The following is a 19051-nucleotide window of genomic DNA, read 5'->3' as shown; positions in this document are numbered from 1 at the left end:
AAAAAAAAAAAAAAAAAATACGATGACAATATATTGACCAGAAAGAAGAAATAGTATGTGTAATCCAAGTGGAAAAGAACAAAACTTTATTTGAAGGACAATGGATAGATAACCTTGGTTGGAGGAAGGATGAAAGATGAAGTTAGAAGAGATTGGAGTGACAGTCTGTAGTTTAGTTTTGATAATGTAAGAAAAGATGAGCTAGTTTAGGTTCTTGAACTGGGAAATAATGTTAAAAAAAGAAAACAGAAAATTTTTTCTAGCTTATTTAAGTGAACTGGAGTAGGGGGAGTTGAACTGGTCCATTAGACTATTTTAATATATAAATTTGAGTTTATTGCCATTATCAGGCCTTATCCAGGAGGCTTTTGCTCCTTTTACCATTTCAGTAATAACTTATAGTTTTGCCAAACTTTTATGGACAGAATTTTTTTATATATATAATTTTTAAATGTTTCCTCTGATGTCCACTCTTGCCTTTTCTTGTCCTTCGAGTTAGTCTAGGTAGCAAATGCATAACTACTTTGACATAATAGACTGAGAGAAGAAATAAAAGAGAATCTAAATTGATTGGGCAGAGTTTGAAAGGGAGGCAAAACAGAAACCACTCTCCATTAGCTGCTGAATGAGTAAGAGCTTTCTTATAATAACTTTGCAGTTTAGTTCTCATCAACCTTTTAGGAATAGAAAACACATCCTTCTTGTTTTGTATATTTCAAAAAAAAATAGATGTAAATTTAAAGTGAAATACTTCCTAAGCAGGTTTCTTAAATTTAAGGAGATACCTGTAAACATTTTATCTTATGATCTAACTACTTACATTATTTTTACCATGTTGAACAAAGAAGAATTAAAAAACAATCATTGGGTTATGGTGTAGTATTTTTGTTAATAATTTATATTTATTGTTTCTGTTGAGAATATACACAGCAAAACATTCACGAACTGAACAGTTTCTACATGTACAATTCATGATTACACTTTCAAGTTATACAGCCATTCTCACCCTCCTTTTCTGAGTTGTTCTTCCCCCATTAACATAAACTTACTGCCTATATAATCTTTCGAGTTGCTGTTGTCAAATTAATCCACTGTAGGTAGACCTTAAAAGCATAATGCTCAAGGCAGACATTCTTTACTAGTTAAGCTAAACTGTTGTTTGATTTTAAGAAGACTTCAGGGGATATTTTTGGTTAAAAGATTATCTCAGGGCAATAGTTTCAGGTGTTCATCCAGCTTCCATGGCTCCAGAAAGTCTTGACTCCATTAGAATTTGAAATTCTGTTTTGCATTTTCCCCCTTTAGATCAGGATTCTTCTATAAAATCTTTGATCAAAATGTTCAGTAATGGTAGCCAGGCATCATCCAGTTCTTCTGGTCTCATGGCAAAGGAGTCAGCCGTTCATGGACGCAGTTAGCCATACATCCATTTCCTCCTCCTATTCCTGAATCTGGAAACCCTGGTGGCATTGTGGTTAAGAGCTACGGCTGTTAACTAAAAGGCTGGCAGTTTGAATCCATCAGGCGCTCCTTGGAAACCTGTAGGGTCGCTGTAAGTTGGAATCAGCTTGAGGCAATAGGTGGTGGTGGTGATTCCTGACTCTCTTTCCTCTGTTGCTCCAGGCAAATAGCGACCAATTGTTGTGCCTTGGGCAGCTGCTTGTAAGCTTTTAAGACCCAGGCACTGTGCAGTGAACTACAGTGAAACCTGTGAGAGCTGGAACTCCAAGGGATTGCCTTGTTTTCCAGCGTCTCGCAAGTTTTCTGCCTTTTCTATCACTTGCTGTTGGTGGAAAATATTTGAGTTTTCTCTGACAGGTTTCTGCCTTATACAGGTTCCGGCTTTTGCAGGTTTTATTGTATATGATGTAGTATCATTGTTGCTTCATCGTGAGTAAAATTGTTTGAGAGTTTTATATTACCGTGATTATTTAGGGAACTCTTGAATCAAATGTTTGTTTTTTATAACCCCCAGTTTCTAAAAATGAATTTTAAAAAATTTACCTGCTTATTGTTGTAGAGTTTTTGCTCTAAAGTACTATGTTAAAAGTCCAGATTTTTTTGTAATCAGGAATGTTTTCTCCAAATACTCTTTCCAGGTAATTTATGGTGTGTCTTGCCAACACAAGGCACTTTTGCCTTAACTTAGATATTTAGTATCTTCCAGGAGGATTCCAAATTTCACATGCCAATGGAAGTCTTAGTTTAATGGAATTGTCAGGAAGTCTTTATTAATTATTCATTTCTATATTTTCAATATTTTCTTTGCCTCTTAATTTTTAACATTGTCATCCCTGTAGCTTCAAACCCCAAACTTCGTTTAAAAAACAATTGACTTAAAGTAAAAACTAGAGATGTGTTTTTTGTATTATAGACCTATCCTGAATGAATTAAAGAACGTTTAGATCTTATAAGAAGTCATCTGTGATGTTGCTAGCTATGTTATTCTTATTATATGCTCTGTCAGCTGTGCCTTAAAATATATTGCCTACTTTCCCAATCATCACCAGCCCCCAATGAATAAACGGAAGACACAAACATGCACACAAACAAGGCAAGAGGACCGGGATGATACATACTTGCCTTTTCTGTCAGTGGATGTAAGGATTTTATCACCACTTAAAAAATTGTTCTTTTTTTAATATTTATTGATGAAGAACAGTAACGTGTCCCTTTTAATGGTTATTCACTGTATACAATTGTGAGTTCAGATTATTAAATTTTATAAACCAGGAAGCTCTAATAAAAAGAAACTTTCCATACAACTTTCTCCCATTTATCTGCTTATTAGTATGTTGTTGTTAGCTAGTATTTGAGTTGGAGCCCAACTCATGGTGACCTCATGCACAATGGAAAGAAACGCTGCCCAGTTCTGCACCATGCCCATGATAGATTGCAGTTTGGACCATTGTGAATCATAGGGTTTTCAAAAGTAGATGACTGGGCCTTTCTTCCTGGTCTGTGTTAATCTGAAAGCTCTGCTGAAACCTGTTCAGCATCATAGCAACACACGAGCCTCCACTGACAGATGGTTGGTAGCTGTGTATGAGGTGCATTGGTTGGGAATTGAACTCCAGTCTCCCACATGGAAGGTGAGAATTTTACCATTGAACCACCAATGCCTCACTTACTATTAGTATAATATCTGTTTACTTCTAATAGCTAAGGTATTAGCTTTCAAAAAGCTTTTTCATATATATATATTTTTATATTATATATTTTTAATCATTTTATATTATATATATTATATATCCAAGCAAATATATATATATGCATATATATATATATTTTTTTTTTTTTTTAATGTTAGTACTGTTTCCATTCCTTTTTCCTTTTTTCTGCATAACAGGACATAAGACCGTATTCTATGCAATAGTGACTGCATGCTTTAGTCTAAATAACACGAAGATGTTTTAATCTCTTCATTAATATGAAAGGGAAGTTAAATTCATGTACTCCTATAAGCACATAAACACATACACAGGTTGGTTATGTAACTTTTGACCCAGTAATTCTACTTCAGTAAATTTATCCAGAAGAAAGAAGAGGTTTCTGTTCAAGGTTTTTCACTGTAGCATTTAAAAAATATTAGCAAAATAAGTAGAAGTAATGAATGATAAATAATAAGGGAATAGTTAAATCAATAATGGTACATCCGTAAAATACCATGTTGTGGTGGTGGTGGTCGTGTGCAGTCAAGTCGATTCCGACTCATAGTGACTCTATAGGACAGAGTAGAACTGTCCCATAGGACTTCCAAGGAGTGGCTGGTGGATTTGAACTGCCAACCTTTTTGTTAGCTCTTAATCACTTCTCCACCAGGGCTCCATAAAATATCATGTAGCCATTAAAAATTGTTTTCAAAGACTATTTAATGAAATGGAGAAAAAGTTGAATACAAAAGTGCATTTGTTGTTATTTTACTTTTTTTTTTTAAATGAATAGGTGGTCAACTAGGTAAAACATGTTTTTTGTGGAGCACCTGTTATATGCAGCCAGCTGAGAGTGACTATTCAGCATTTAACAGTGTCTTCTCAGGAGAATAAATTGTTGTAACTTTCTCTTTACTATCAGTCTAGGAGGCATTTCTGAAAAGTCTAAGTTCTTTATTATGTGCAGAAACCTTTTGTGCCCTTTATTATCTGCACAGGAGCCGTATATATCTAAATAAAATAAGTAGGATCGTATAGTCCTTTATTAGGCTAGCTTTCCAAGCTAATAGTGGGAATATTTACAGAGTATATTTGATCAATAAACATAGATTCTACAAAAAGTGGCAAGAATTATGAAAACTCATAACTTTTGCAATGTAGAAAATTGAATGAGTTTAGGGATTGTGATGGAAATGGTAGTAATCGTATCATAAACAAGTATGCTACCTAAGAATTTCTTTGCCCTCAGGTATTTTGTAGTCTGCATGGAAAGGTTGTTAATTTTACCATAAATTAGCAGTTTCTAAAGCATGTTCTGAGGACTTTTTTTCTAGTTGTTAAGTGGGAAAATAGGGTCCAGTTTTCGAATAGCCTGGGGAATTCCTGGATTAAGCAAAATTAATCAGGTATCTTTATCAAAATCAAAGGTACCTCATTAAAAGTCTTTCTCGAGACGTTAATATTTTCATATATATTGTAAATATCCAAAAGAGGCATATAGTATTTATACCTTATTTATTTGTCCATGGAATCCTTTCTTTGCATTTGTTGGAACTACGTCTAACATGAAACACGTGTTGGGAAATGCTGTTTTAGATTAAACTTTCCCTATAAAGTGGCATATAAGTAATGACAGTACTGTGTGGTACGTTCTCCTAGTTAAAGAACAACACAGGGTTTCAAGGGTACTAGACAGCTGAAGGAGATTTTGATGTTGAAGTGTTTGTGGATACATGGTGGGCTGCTCTGCTTTGTTATTTCTTGGAATCTGCTATAAACGTGCATTACTATTCTAATCTCTGCCTTACTTTTATTGTTTAAAATTCTTCTCTTTGTTGTTTCTGCAGAGACTCGTTCATGGTGGACTTTTCCTTGTAGTTTTTTATAGTTTTTTTAGTTTTGGAACAGGAGCCCATCTTCAGCTGGGCTTCATCTGTGGAAAGCCTGTGTTTCCTGGGTTGAGGGTGTAACCTCTGCAGCTGCATGTGCTTCCCGAGGGTATCACTAGCCTGGGAACACTTTTACTGGTAATTTCTCATTTTGGAGCTTGCAAATGGCTTAAATTTAAACCCCAGATCCAAATGTGAGTAGGTCTATTGTTACGAATTCCGAGGAGACCCTCCCTCCCCACCACTCCGTTGCAACCTGGGGCCCAGATTGAGGAAAATTTTTTTATTATTACTGTCTCCCTGTGCCAGTGAATGGGTTTTTATAACCCACTCTTTAACTGAGGGTGTAGTCCTTTGAGATTCTTGGCTTTAGACAGGTGTCTCATTTCCAGTTTCCTGTCTTATGTTGTCCCAAGGCAGTGCCTTTTCCATGTAAACCCCTTCATTACTGAGGAGGTCTGCAGTCCGTCCCCCGCCCCCATCAGCTTCTACACACTATTCTCGCTTTTGGTTTCCTCAGTGTTTCGGGGTCTTAATAATTTCCTGTTTTTGCTAATTAATCTATACATTTAAAAGGGTGGTATTTGTTGTACATTTAAATAATCTAGGCTTCTGTATTGCCAGAAATAGAAACTCATGCATTACTTTTATAATCAGAAAACAATGCTAAGGTATTCCCATTAAAAAAACAGGTATACCTTTTAAATATGAAAGTAAAATGGATAAGACTCGTGTGTTTATCAGTGGTGCTCTTTTTGTAGTTTTTGTTATTTGCACACAAACCAGTTACATTTATCCGCCTTATTATAGGAGAAACTACCTTTTACTTTCCTCCCAGATGTAACCTTCTGTAATGGAAGATGATTGAAGACAAGGGACCTCGTGTTGCTGACTACTTTGTTGTAGCAGGATTAACTGATGTTTCAAAGCCTCTTGAAGAAGAAATTCACTTCAATGATGCCTGTCATAAAGTAGCTAAACCAAAAGAACCTATCACAGATGTTTCAGTTATTATTAAATCTCTTGGGGAGGAAGTGCCACAGGATTATGTGTGTATTGATGTTACTCCAACTGGACTGTCAGCTGATCTCAATAATGGAAGTCTTGTGGGGCCACAGATTTACCTTTGCTATAGAAGAGGAAGAGATAAGCCGCCACTCACAGATCTGGGGTAAGTGCTTTTTAAAATGTTTTATTATTATTGATCCAAATAATATGCCTTATAGATTTTGAAGTTAACTGTTCAATTCATTTGTTAGTAGAAGTTTGACAGCTTTAGAAAAGTAGACAAGTTTATATGCAGAATTCTATATTTTGTCCCTATCCCCTTTCAGTGTCCCTTTGTCCTACAGGTTCCCAGCACTTTTATCATGTCTGGGTTTATAAGGAATGAAAATTAGTCTTCTTGTTTTCCATTGCTCTGTTCCAAAAGGGGATGGGCTTAACTTACAATGTTTTGGTTAAAAATAAGAAAGATCTCAGTACTCCTACCGAAGCCATCAGAAAGGGGCTATAAAAGTTCCATTTCTCATGTGTTGAGTCTGAAAGTGGATAGTCATGTTTACTGATGCTTGAGGAAAGATAGGATGGCTTGGAAGAGCTCCTGAAGTTCCTTCGACTTTTTTTATTCTGTCATGTGTTCGATATCAAAAAGTCATATTAAACAATTTGTCTTTATTCTGTTAACATCTTTCAGTAATTTTACACTGGTTTCAAAACAGCTACTATGTTGCTTCATATAAAGTTTACATATTTAGTAAACGGCTTCTGAAAGTAAGCTAGCTGTTAGATCATGTGGTCTTCCGAATAGGTGGGCTTTGCCCCTATGACCCATGGCCATACTCCGAATTCTAGCTTGTGGATAAAATGAAGGAAATGTTGCAGATCGTTGTTTGGGTGTTGGAGTTTCATAGTTTAGAGATAAGGAATTTTCCAAGCATAGGAGGGATTGTCTGTAGGAAAATACTTGAACTGGGGTGAATAAATTAACTACTCTTATAGCTATTATTGTATGTTAGTTATTGTGGAGGATATGACATCATTCTTGCCTTTAAAAAGCTTACATTTTAATTAGACAAGAAAGGCTAACTGGCAATATAAAAATCAAATAATAGTAATAGACAATTATGGCTATAACAGCACAGTTAAAGAAAACAGATATTTTCTGCAGTGAATGTATTTATGTCACATATCTCTTAAGGATTTGAAGTGATAAATGGTGTTTTGTTGTTATTGTTCCATTTGTTGTATTTTTATTTTCCTGTTTTTAGTTGAGCAGATGTGTGCCAGGCACTGTTTATTTTGGAGACGTTCCCATTCTCATCTAATTCCTCAAGACCCTATGAGTTAGATTTTTAAAATTTTATAGCTGAGTAGTAAGTAATAAGGCCCAGAGAGGCTGACTAACTGCCTAAGGGAATGCAACTCATAAACAGTCACAGGAATTTGAATTTAGATGTATCTAACTTCTCTGTGTTTTTGTGCCCTTTTTTTTTAAAGATTAGACCACACATAGAGAGAGAGAGAAATGGGATCAAAAGGAGGAGTAAGCCATTAAGCTAACATCAGGGTAAACATGGGTGGTGCAAACGGTTAATGCACTTGGCTGCTAACCAAAAGATTGGAGATTGAAGTCCATCCAGAGGCACCTTGGAAGAAAGACCTGGTGGTCTACTTCTGAAAATCAACCATTGAAAACTCTGTGGAGCACAGTGCTACTCTGGCACACTAAGAGTTGCCATGAGTTGGAATTATTTAACTAGTTTTAGGATAAACATAGTTGCAATGATTAAGCATCAAATTTAGCTCTAAATTTTCAAAATCAAATATTGCAAGTTAAAAAAAACTTTGCTGATGGCCAGGACAAAATGAGAACTTCAAAAATACGTTAGAAGGAAAGAATTTGACTAATTCCTGGCATTAAATTTTATTTGCATAATGGGATTTTATTATATAAGGGAATGTTGATTGATGTTGAGGACATTGCCTGCATAACAATTTTTGTAGCAAATTCAGAAACAGGTTTAATATAGTAGAGGCTTTGAAAAAATCTTTGATTAATGCCAACGCTTAGCATTAAATTACAAGTGAGTAAATTCTGTGAGGAAACAAGCTAATATTGTTCAAGTATGACGTTTTCTTGATTTCCCCAAGTGCTTTAAGTACAGTATTTAGACGACATTTTAAACTTGGCCAAAATGCAAAGTAGCTTTTTGTAAAGAAGATACTTGGTTTTAGAGATTAAAAAAAAAAAAAGCAGTTTTATTAAATAGAGCACTAAAGCAAGTACCTTTGTATCTGATTGTTGCCATTCTGTGGTTTATATCAAAAAACACAAAGGTTAATCTGAATTTGTTCTTGCATTATTTTTTTTTTCCCTACAGAAAAGTTGTTCTTTAATATTATACAGGACTGTGCAGTTCCAACTTATAATAAGATTGAAGTATCACACTTGCTACATTCAGGATCAGTTCATGCTGCCTGAGGATATTACCTTTCATATTTGACGGTGCTTTGTGTATTTGTATTTTTATATTTTTAAATTTATTTTTTAGGGTTTTATATGACTGGAAAGAAAGATTGAAACAGGGTTGTGAAATTATTCAGAGTACTCCTTATGGACGCCCTGCAAATATTAGTGGCAATACCTCATCACAAAGAATTTATATCACTTACCGAAGAGCCTCTGAAAACATGACTCAGAATACACTGGCTGTCACAGACATATGTATTATTATACCCAGTAAAGGAGAAAGTCCACCACACACATTCTGCAAAGTCGACAAGAATCTCAATAATAGTATGGTAAGTGATTCTTTTGCACTGATAATATTAAGCCACTGATGAAAAAAGCATACTTTTAAATAAATCTTAGTTTGGAAACAGCATAGCATAATTACCGACTTGAAGAATACATTTTTAATGGTGTTGAATATTTTATTTTTAGGAAAGTGCTTTGGTTGTACTTTCAAAAGGAGCTGTGCAAAAAGCTCTCTTTTTTTTTTTTTTTAAATAAAAAAATAACTTTTCCCCCCTTACTGCAAAAGCAATGCACTAGTCAAGGCTAACCCCTTTACTTGTGCACGAGATCCTATACCATACACTTGCCTATTTGAGGACATGGTTTCAGCATGCCTGCTTGTTTTGAATCATCTGCTTTTCCTTCTGTATCTGATTATTTCCTCCAGCATGTAAAACACTTTACAGTATCTCTCATCTTTACAAAACTTTTTGATCCCACATCCTCTTCCATCTCTTGCCCCATTTCATTGTTGACCTTAATAACAGAACTTCTCAAAACAGTCGACTGTATTCTGTCCCCTTCCTCACTTTGACCTTTTCATTCAGGCTTTTTTGTATCCATCGTTCCACCAAGATTGCTCTTGTTGAATCTAATGATCAGTTCAGAGTCTTAGTTTTTAGCAGATTTTGATACGGGTGATCACTTCTTCTTTCTTCAAACAGTGGCAAGAAGAGAGGTGTATTCTCTTGCTATGTACTCTCTCTTTTTCCCTTCCACCTCACCAGCCATTCCCTCTTTGCCTTTGCTGATCATTTCTTGTATCCCTAACTTCGACATAATGGAGTGCCCAGGGTTTAGTCCTCAGACCATTTCTCTTCACTGCATAAACTCCCTCCCTTGGTGATTTAATCATTTATACTAGCTGTATATTGGAAGACTCCTAAATTTATGTGTCTAGCCTAGACCTCTTGTATGTACAGCTTCCACTTCATCTTCTCTTCTTAGATAGCTTATCTAATAGGGCATTTCAAATTTAACATGTCCAAAATGGAACTTCAGATGTTTTTCTCCAAACCAGCTTCTGCCTCTTAGGCCAGTAATTGGAAATTCTACCCTTCTGGTTACACAAGCTAAAAAAACCTTGGCTTAATCCTTAAAGTTTCTCTTCTACTTTTCAGTCAGTCCTTCTGTAAATCCTATTGACTTTAACTTCAAAGCATATCTTGTATTTGAACCATTTCTCAATCCCTCCATTACCACCATCCTGGTCCAAGCCATAATCATCTCTTAATAGGACTATTGCAACAGATTCCTAATTCAGAGGTGTGGCACACTTTTTCTGTAAAGTGTTAGATAATAAATTAGGTTTTGTGGGCCACATGCAGTCTTTGTCACATATTCTTTTTTTAAACAACTCTTTAAAAATATGAAGAAGTATGATATAATGCGCAGCTTAACACACCATTTCAGATTTGGTTGGGTATTTTACCAAGACTGTATAAGCTTATAGATAACTTGATATTTTCCCATTTGTGAGTTTTCCATTTCTTTTGTAGATGTGTTGGTTTTGAATTCAAAGTAAATTGACATTGTCATTAGAACCATTCCTAGGTCTCATCAGTTAATCAAGGTTTTGTAGGTAGATTTACGGCATTGAAACAAAACCCAGAGATATGAGTTTCTGTTTTTCTTTATCCTGAAACACTGGTTCCAGTATTGTCAGAGAGCATTTATTCTCCATTAAAAAGAATAAAGAGGCACTGTAGCATAGTGATTAAGAGCATGGACTGCCACTAAATACTGCCTGGGTTTGAATCTCAGATATGTGTCCTGGACAAGTCCTGTTGAGCCAAGGTCTGGGGTCGCCGACAAAAGTGAGACTTACACACAGATATTAGATAGAACAATGCTTTACTCACACAGAGAAGAGGCAGAGCAAGGTCAGCTTCAATTGCGGGCACCAGACCCCATGGCCAGCAGGTCACTCCCCACAGCCAAATCAGGGCTAGTGGTCTGCATACAGCTCTCTCATGTTGCAGTTGAAGGACCTTGTTCTCTCTCCACTGGGAACAGATATAGACATGGGGTTCGCCAGGTGCCATATAATGCACACACTTAGCGAAACAGTTCCTGAGAATGTTGACGTGCTCAGGGCCAGAGGGGAGGGATGTGCTCATAGTCCACCAGCTGCTATGGGATGCGTTTTGGGTCAGGATGCCCTGGGAAAGGGAGTCATCCCACACTCTCATCCCATCTAAGACATCAGATTGACATATCTGATCCTAAACAGCAAGGTTCATTTGTGGGTTTCAAGGTAAGGTGGCAGGTTGTGCTCAAACTGTCCCCTTCCACAAGCCCCTTGACTCTTTGAACCTCGGTGTCTTCATTCGTTAAATGAGGATCAAGTAGTACTTTATTTCACAGGCTTTTTGTGAAGATTAAATGAATTAATATTTATAAAGAATTTAGAACAGTACCTGACACACAGTAAGTACTATATAAGCATTGTTGTTGTTAGCGCCCCACAAGTCATGGTGACCCCGTGCACAATGGAATACAGCGCTACTTTGTCCTGCACTATCTCCATGATCAGTTGTGGATTGGACCGTTGTGATCTGTAGGGTTTTCATTGGCTGATTTTCAAAGTAGATCACCAGGCCTTTCTTCCTAGTCCATCTTAGTCTGGAATCTCCACTGAAACCTGTTCAGAATCATAGCGACACTCAAGCATCCACTGACAGACAGATGGTGGCTGTGCATGAGGTGCATTGGCTGGGAATCACACCCTAGTCTCTCATGTGGAAGGCAAGAATTCTACCAATGAATCACCAATGCCCCCATGTAAGTGTTAGCTATTGGTTAACTCTACCCTACTTTACTAGTCCCTTTTTTTTGTGTATTTAATGTCTGGGGAAGAGTTCGTTTGACTAATGTTTAAACTTCTGCTAAGTTTTTTAAACAAACATTGAAACTGTTGAAGCCCATTGTCATTGAGTTGATTCTGATTCATAGCAACCCTACAGAAAGGAGTAGAACTGCCCCGTGGCGTTTCCAAGGAGCGGCTGGTGGAATTGAACTGCCAGCCTTTTGGTTAACAGCCTGACTTTTAACCACCGAGCCACCAGGGCTCCGAAGAAACATTTAGAGGAATAAAAACCTCTTAAATGATTATTTTCTTTTTCTTTAGTCTAGTATCAGATCTGAATATAGAGAATGTTCCTTGATCTTGGCAGTAAACTGTTAAATTTCAACTTGCAATGGATTGTAGTTTATTAACATTCTTTGTTTCCATTGACTGTAAGATAATAAAGACAAATTTATATCTTGGGAGTAGATGTATAATAACTTATTTTCTCTCTTTTTTAAAAACCAAAGGAGACATAGAATCTAGGAAACTTGTTTTTACATTTGTTCGGTGTATATATAAGGAAACAGGAAGCAGTTGGGACTAAATTACTGCTGTGTGGATAATCCCAGCAGTATATTCTTGGTTTGGACGATTAGGTAGCTTGAATGAAAGCCATCTACAGGGTTTCTAAACCAGAAAAAAAAGCTGATCTATTAGACACGAGGAAATATATGTGGAATCTTTCCTCAAAGTTCATACATAATTTTTGTACTAGGCTTACAGCTTTGACCTGGGGAAAAAAATATCTCCACTTCCCTACCTCCCATAAAGCTTAGGGAAATAGTTCTTAAGAATTATTCAGCCTTCAAATTTTAGACCAAAATCCTTAAATAATTTGGACTTTGATTGATTTAGAATAGAATCATAATATTTTAGAGCTGACAGGGAGCTTAGAGTGGCCATTTGGTCCAAAAGACTCATTTGTAGTTAAGGATGTGTAGTCCAGGTATATTAAGTGACTTGGCTTTGATTAACACAGCTAATTCTTGGCAAAATTGGGACTATCTACTGAGTTTTTTAACTCCCATTGAGAGGTTTTTTTTTTCTTTCTAAACTCTATCCAGATAGCTCTTATTTTCCAACTTTTTAAGAATGTCACTATTTGATATAGCAAATTTATTTAGAAAAGAAGAGTTGTTAACAAAACAAATAATTAAATCATGTACTTAATTCCGAGGGAAGGAGGGAGGTATCTGAAAGTAAATTTTTGCCATGGTGTAAACCACAATGTGGATAGTTTGACTATTGATCGAAGTTTAATTTTAAAACAGTGACTCCTCCTACTTTCTTTCTTGCTGAACCTTGTATATGAAAAAATTTGGAAACCACTCTTGTACTTTTTATATCCATGGCTCTTTTCCTACAGATCCTCATAATTTTTACTGTGTCACTAAAAAAACAAAAACAGTTGCTGTCAAATTAATTCCAACTCATAGTGACCCCATGCGTGTCAGAATATAACTGCACTCCGCAGAGTTTTCAGGTCTGTGACTTTTTGGAAGCAGATCAACAGGCGTTTTTTTTGAGGCACCTCTGGATGGGTTTGAACTGCTAACCTTTTGGTTAGTGGTCAAGCACTTAACCATCTGCACCACCCAGGAACTCCTACTGTGTCTCTAAGTCCCTGTTTTTCATTTTAGAATATTCCTTTTGGTTTCTGCCATATCCAAATGGTCATGTATTTCCCTTTTTATAATCACAAAGGTTATTATTGAAGGTTTTTTTGGTTGTTGTTATCTTTAAAAATTTGACTTGTTGAGAGCTGGAGGATCCTTTATAAATCTCCTATCCATCTGATAAAATTCAAGTTTGCCAACATTTATAACATCCACTTGACTTTTATACATCCACATGGCTTTTTAAAAAATGTGTCTCCAGAAGATTAGTATATTAAATCTTGCTTAGGATATTAAATTATGCTCATAGCTGTGTTGAGATTTTATTTTTATAAATGTTTTAATATTTTTGCATCAAGAGAAGATTTCCTGAGGCTATAATCTCAACTAGAATATAATCCGTTAAACTTTTTTAAAATAAAAGTTTTTAAATGTTTGCTTTTTGTTCAGATATTTCCAGATGTCCAGACGTATTATTTTCTATATGCTATGTTATTTAAATAGGAGAGATGTTTGAATACTATTCTCTTTCATTTTAGTTTGATGGACTTATGCTTTTAGCTGTTCAATTTAGAAGATATTTTTGGAAGACTGACAGATACCTAAAGTCAAAAAACAGAAATTTATTATGATTTTGATTCTTTAGGATATTGCCTTTTCTTGAAAAAGGATTTTTTAAAGAATGATCATGTAGTGCTTACCACGGTATCCTTTCTGACTGCTGTTTACCAGATTTTCTAAGTACATACAATTGAGAATTTGGTAAAATGTGTGTGAGCTAAGTATCAGAGAAGCCAAAGTAGAAAAATAATTCATATTTAGACACCTGACTTACGTACATGAAAATCCTTATATAACTTGTCTGTCTTTTCTGTAATGCAGACATTTTCCCAGTCCTGTCTTAGTCCTTACCTTTAAGTGACTGCTCTGTCACCTGGCCTTCCCCAAGTATAATGCACCACTTATTCAGAAATGAGTCATCTAGCAAGCACAATTCTCATGTAATTCTTGAAAGGATTACATGAGAAGCAGCAAAGAAGATCAAAAAAGGCTTTTGAACATTCAAAGTAGAACATTCAAAGTAGTCCAGACACTGAAAGCTTGTACTTTACTCACTGAGTCTCTCAGAACCACGCCTCTTCTAACTTACTCCTCTTTCGACATTATTCTAACAAACTAACCTGTTTTCTTCAGCTCACAGCATATTAGAAATGACATTTAAAAGGCAGAAGAAGGCACATAGAGGGAAAGACCTGTAAAGAACAGGTACACCAGTAACAGCAAAAAGTGGCAGAAACAACCTGAAACAGAGGAGTGAGTCAGAAAAATTAAAAAAAAAAAAAGCAGATATTAGGAATTTTAAAAGCAGAGTAGTTTGTAGCAAAGCCAAATATCCATATGATGATCCTGGTGATCTTGATTTCACTAAAATGTTTTACTCTGTTTAAAAAAGCAAGGAAGAGTTTTGCACGAGGAGCCAAGTTACTGCAGCATTGTTCATAATAGCAAAAAAGAGAGAAAAAACAAAGTATCTATTAATAAAACCAAACCTGTTGCCATTGAGTCCATTCCGACTCATAGCCATCCTATAGGACAGAGTAGAACTACCCCATAGTGTTTCCAAGGAGCAGCTGGTGGATTTGAATTGCCAGCCTTTTGGTTAGCAGCTGGGCTTTTAACCACTACACCACCAGGGCTGGGGGAATAGGTAAACTATGGCTCATTCATTTATGGAATACTATCCAGTAGTAGCTCTTGTTGGTAGGTGCTATCAAGTCGATTCTGACTCATCGCGACCCTGTGTACAACAGAACTGCCCAGTCCTGCACCATCCTCACAATTGTTGCTGTACTTGAGCCCATTGTTGCAGCTGCTGCATCAGTCCATCTCATTGCGGGTCTTCCTCTCTTTTGCTGACTCTGCAGTGAAGAAATGAAATATGCTGTATCAGTGTGGATAATTCTCAAAAACATATTGAAGAGTAAAAAAGCAAGCCACAAAAGGACATATTCAGTATCACCATGTAAAATTAAAAAGTACACATAACAATTATATATGGATACGTATATTCAGGTAGTAGAAATTTTAAAAATGCGTGGTAATGAAAGGCACTAACTTTAGGCTAGTGATTAACTAAGGAGGAGGGAAAAGGATGGAAGCTGGGGCTACAGCTAAACCTGTCCTTTTTTTATTTCTTTGTAAAATAAAAGATCTGAAATAAATATGGTAGATTGTTAACATTTGTTAAATCTAGGTGGTTAGTACCTGCATGTTTATTGTAATAGTGTCTTAATATGTAAAAAAGTATTTCTTAGTTTTAAGGAGCCCTGGTGGTGTAGTGGTAGTTTATTTTCTCTATATATTTGTTCCCAGTGCCGTGTATCTGTTCTTATGTACTTGTTCACACATGTGTGCATGTATGTATGAACACATCCTCTCACATTAATTCATTTGACAAATACTATTAAGCATTTTCTATATACCAGATACCATTTTAGGTGCTGCAGATTCAGCGTGAGCAAAGCAAAGTCCTTACCATCATGGAATTTAAATTCTAGTGTTAGGAGGCAGATGATAAACAAGTAAATATATAATGTGCCAAATGGTGATAATAAATGCTATGGAGGGGAAAAAAATACAAGATGGGGTGGTAGGGAGGGCTGGGCAGGGTGGAGGAGGACTTGTTATTGCATATAAGGTGTTGAAAAAAGACATCTCTGATAAAGTGACGTGTGAGCTAAAACTTGAAGGAGGTAAGGAGATGTGCTGTGTGGCTATCTCTGTCACCACCCACGTGTCAAGGACTCCCAAGTTTACATAGCCATTTCTGACCTCTCACCTTCGCTCCATTTGATTCTTAACTTGGATTTCTAATATATTTCTCAAACTTAATTTGTCTAAAACTGAAATCCTCATTTTTCCCCAAAACCTGTTTTACCCCCGATTCTTCCTCATCTCAGGTGAGCGTTGTTCTTCTGGTTACTCATCCCCAAAACCGTGGAACCATCTTTGGATCTCTTAGACTTCACATTCAATCAAACAGGAAATCCTGTTTTCTCTATTTTCAGAATACAAGCAGAATGCGACCTATTTTCATCACCCCCACTGCTACCCAGGCCATCATCATTTTTTTACCTGTATTACTTTAGTAGCCTCTTAACTGGTCTCCTCACTTCCTCACTTGTCTCCTTCCCTCCCTTCTCAGCACAGCTGTCCGAGTGACCTTTAAGTCAGATAATGCCACTCTTCTGCTCACAACCCTCCGATGGCTTTCAGTTTCTCTCGGAATAAAAGCCAGAGTCTTTAAAGTATCCTACAAGGCCCTGCATCATCTGGCCCCCTTATCCCCTTTGCTCACACTTTTCTGCTCACATTGCCTCCTTTTAACTCTTCGGACATGCCAGGCATACTCCTGTTAGCGCCTTGGCACTTGCCATTCCCTGTGCCTGGAACCCTCTGTCCTGAGATTTGTTCATTCAGCAAATACTTTACTGAGCACCTACAGTGTGCCAAGCACTGTTTTAGCTGCTAGTGACAACATAGAACGTATAGCTTACGTTCTATCCGAGTGGGAGAAGTAGACACCAAGTAATGAATATTAAATGAATAAATTGTAAAGTATGTTAGAAAGTGATACATGCTGTGGTAAAAAAGAAAACATAGATTAGGGTAAAGAGGAATTGAGAGTACTGGCGAATGGGTTGCAATCTGAAACTGAGTGGTCAGAGTAGGCCTTAGTGAGAAGACAGTAAGGGAACTGACCATTCACCTGTCATGGGTGAAGGATGGTCTAAATAGAGGAAACAGTTTGGGCAAGAGGCCTTGAGGAAGGAACATTCCTGGCATGTTTAGGGAACAATAAGGAGAGTGGTAAGTCTTGGAGGAGAGTAAGTTAGAGGGAGAATAAGGAAATTGAAGTAGGGGGCAGTTTATGGTGAACCTTTAGGTGATTTTAAGGGCTTTGGTTTTTATTCTGAGTAAGACTGAGGTTTTTGAACAGAGCAGTGGCATGACTTAATGTATGGTTTAAAAGGATCCCACTTTTACCTGGTAATAGACTGAAGTGGGCAGCAAAGGTGGGAGGAAGGAGACAACTTGGGAGATTATTACAATCCACAGTAGTAGTGGTAGAGTTGTATAAATAACATTAAATTTTAAATGTTTTGTTTATATACTATTTTTAATTATCAATGACGTTACTCTCCTTCATTTGCATGGATTATGTGAAGATTGTCTAATTCATAAAGCTCATTTTACTTTTATTTAAAAAGCTTTTAAATAAATTATGTATTTATTTACTCAGCAATACTTACTGAACTACCACTGTATACAAGGCACTGGGAGTACAGTGGCAAAGAAGACAAAGTCCCTGCCCTCACTGAGCTTATATTCAAGTGGGAGGACAAACAAATATTGCATATAATGACAGAGAGTGACAAATCGTCTGAAGAATAAAGGGGATAGAGTGATAGGAGATGCTGTTTTGGTTAGGATGATTAGTAAGGCCTCTCTGAGGAAGGGACATTCGAGCCAAGACCGGAATAAAACGAGGTGATGAGCACAGGAAGCAGGAAGTATAAAGGCTGTCGTGTGACGTGTGCTTGGTAGGTTTGAGAAAAGGCAGGGAGGCCAGTGATGTTGGAGCAGAGTGAAGGAGTGACAAGGAGATGTGGTAGGAGACATGATCACATGTTGTAGGAATCTGATCACATAGGGCTCTGTGGTCCAGAGTAAGGAGTTTAGATTTTATTCTTGATCTAATAGGAAGCCATTTGAGAGTTTTAAGCAAGAAGTGACGTGATCTGATTTACATCTAAAACGCTCACTCTGGCTGTAGACTGCTGAGGGACAAGAAGCCAAGAGACTGCTTAGGAGACAACAGCAGTGGTAAAAATTAAAAAGGTGATTTCTTGGTCAAGAGTAGTTGTGATGGGATTCAAGGTAGGTTTCGAAGGTAGAGTTGACAGACTTTGTAGGTGGACTGGATATGATGTGTGAGAGAAAAAAGACCTAAGTGGTTCTAGGGTTTGAGATTGGTAAATAGTGGGGCTGTTTTCTTGTATTTTTTTTAAGACTTTTTTTTTTAATTGTGCTTTAATTGAAAGTTTACAGTCCAAGTTAGTTTCTCATACAAAAATTTATGCACACATTGTTATGTGACCGTAGTTGCTCTCCCTATAATGGGACAGCAGAATCCTCTTTTCTACCCTGGATTTCCTGTGTCCATTCAACCAGCTCCTGACCCTGTCTGCTTTCTCATCTCGCCTCTGGACAGGAGCTGCCCATTTAGTCTCATGTATCTACATGAGCTTAGAAGCACACTCTGCATGAGTATCATTTTATGTCTTATAGTCCAGTCTAATCTTTGTCTGAAGAGTTGGCCTCGGGAATGGTTTTAGTTTTGGTCTAACAGAGAGTCCGGCGGCCCTGTCTTCCGAGGTCCCTCCAGTCTCAGTCATACCATTAAGTTTGGTCTTTTTACTAGAGTTTGAGTTCTGCACCCCACTTTTCTCCTGCTCTGTCAGGGACTGTCTGTTGTGTTCCCTGTCAGAGTGGTCATTGGTGGTAGCCAGACGCCATCTAGTTCTTCTGGTCTCAGCTGATGTAGTCTCTGGTTTATGTGGCCCTCTCTGTCTCTTGGGCTAATATTTTCCTTGTGCCTTTGGTGTTCTGCATTCTCCTTTGCTCCAGGTGGGTTGGGACCAATTGATGCATCTTAGATGGCCGCTTGCTAGCTTTTAAGA

At 37.0% G+C, this 19051-nt stretch overlaps 1 protein-coding gene across 12 annotated transcripts in view; it reads left to right on the top strand.

Moving 5' to 3' along the window:
- The window catches only part of DENND4A (DENN domain containing 4A), a 121484-nt gene that overhangs the window by 30974 nt on the left and 71459 nt on the right, over window positions 1-19051 (top strand). For 7 of the 12 annotated variants that reach the window (XM_023729729.1, XM_023729727.1, XM_023729730.1 and 4 more), the window contains 2 exons: window positions 5880-6212; window positions 8596-8845. In XM_023729729.1, the coding sequence (XP_023585497.1) occupies window positions 5902-6212; window positions 8596-8845 (561 nt within the window). In that variant the 5' untranslated portion in view covers window positions 5880-5901. Of the gene's footprint in view, window positions 1-4999; window positions 5180-5851; window positions 6213-8595; window positions 8846-11565; window positions 11625-19051 lie in introns of those variants that run through there. The other 5 variants (XM_023729733.1, XM_023729731.1, XM_023729732.1 and 2 more) reach the window with 4 other exon arrangements.

This window comes from Trichechus manatus, unplaced genomic scaffold (genome assembly GCF_000243295.1).
Source record: "Trichechus manatus latirostris isolate Lorelei unplaced genomic scaffold, TriManLat1.0 scaffold00030, whole genome shotgun sequence".
In the NCBI taxonomy this organism is placed as follows: domain Eukaryota; kingdom Metazoa; phylum Chordata; class Mammalia; order Sirenia; family Trichechidae; genus Trichechus; species Trichechus manatus.
This window is presented reverse-complemented; position numbering and strand designations above follow the sequence as displayed.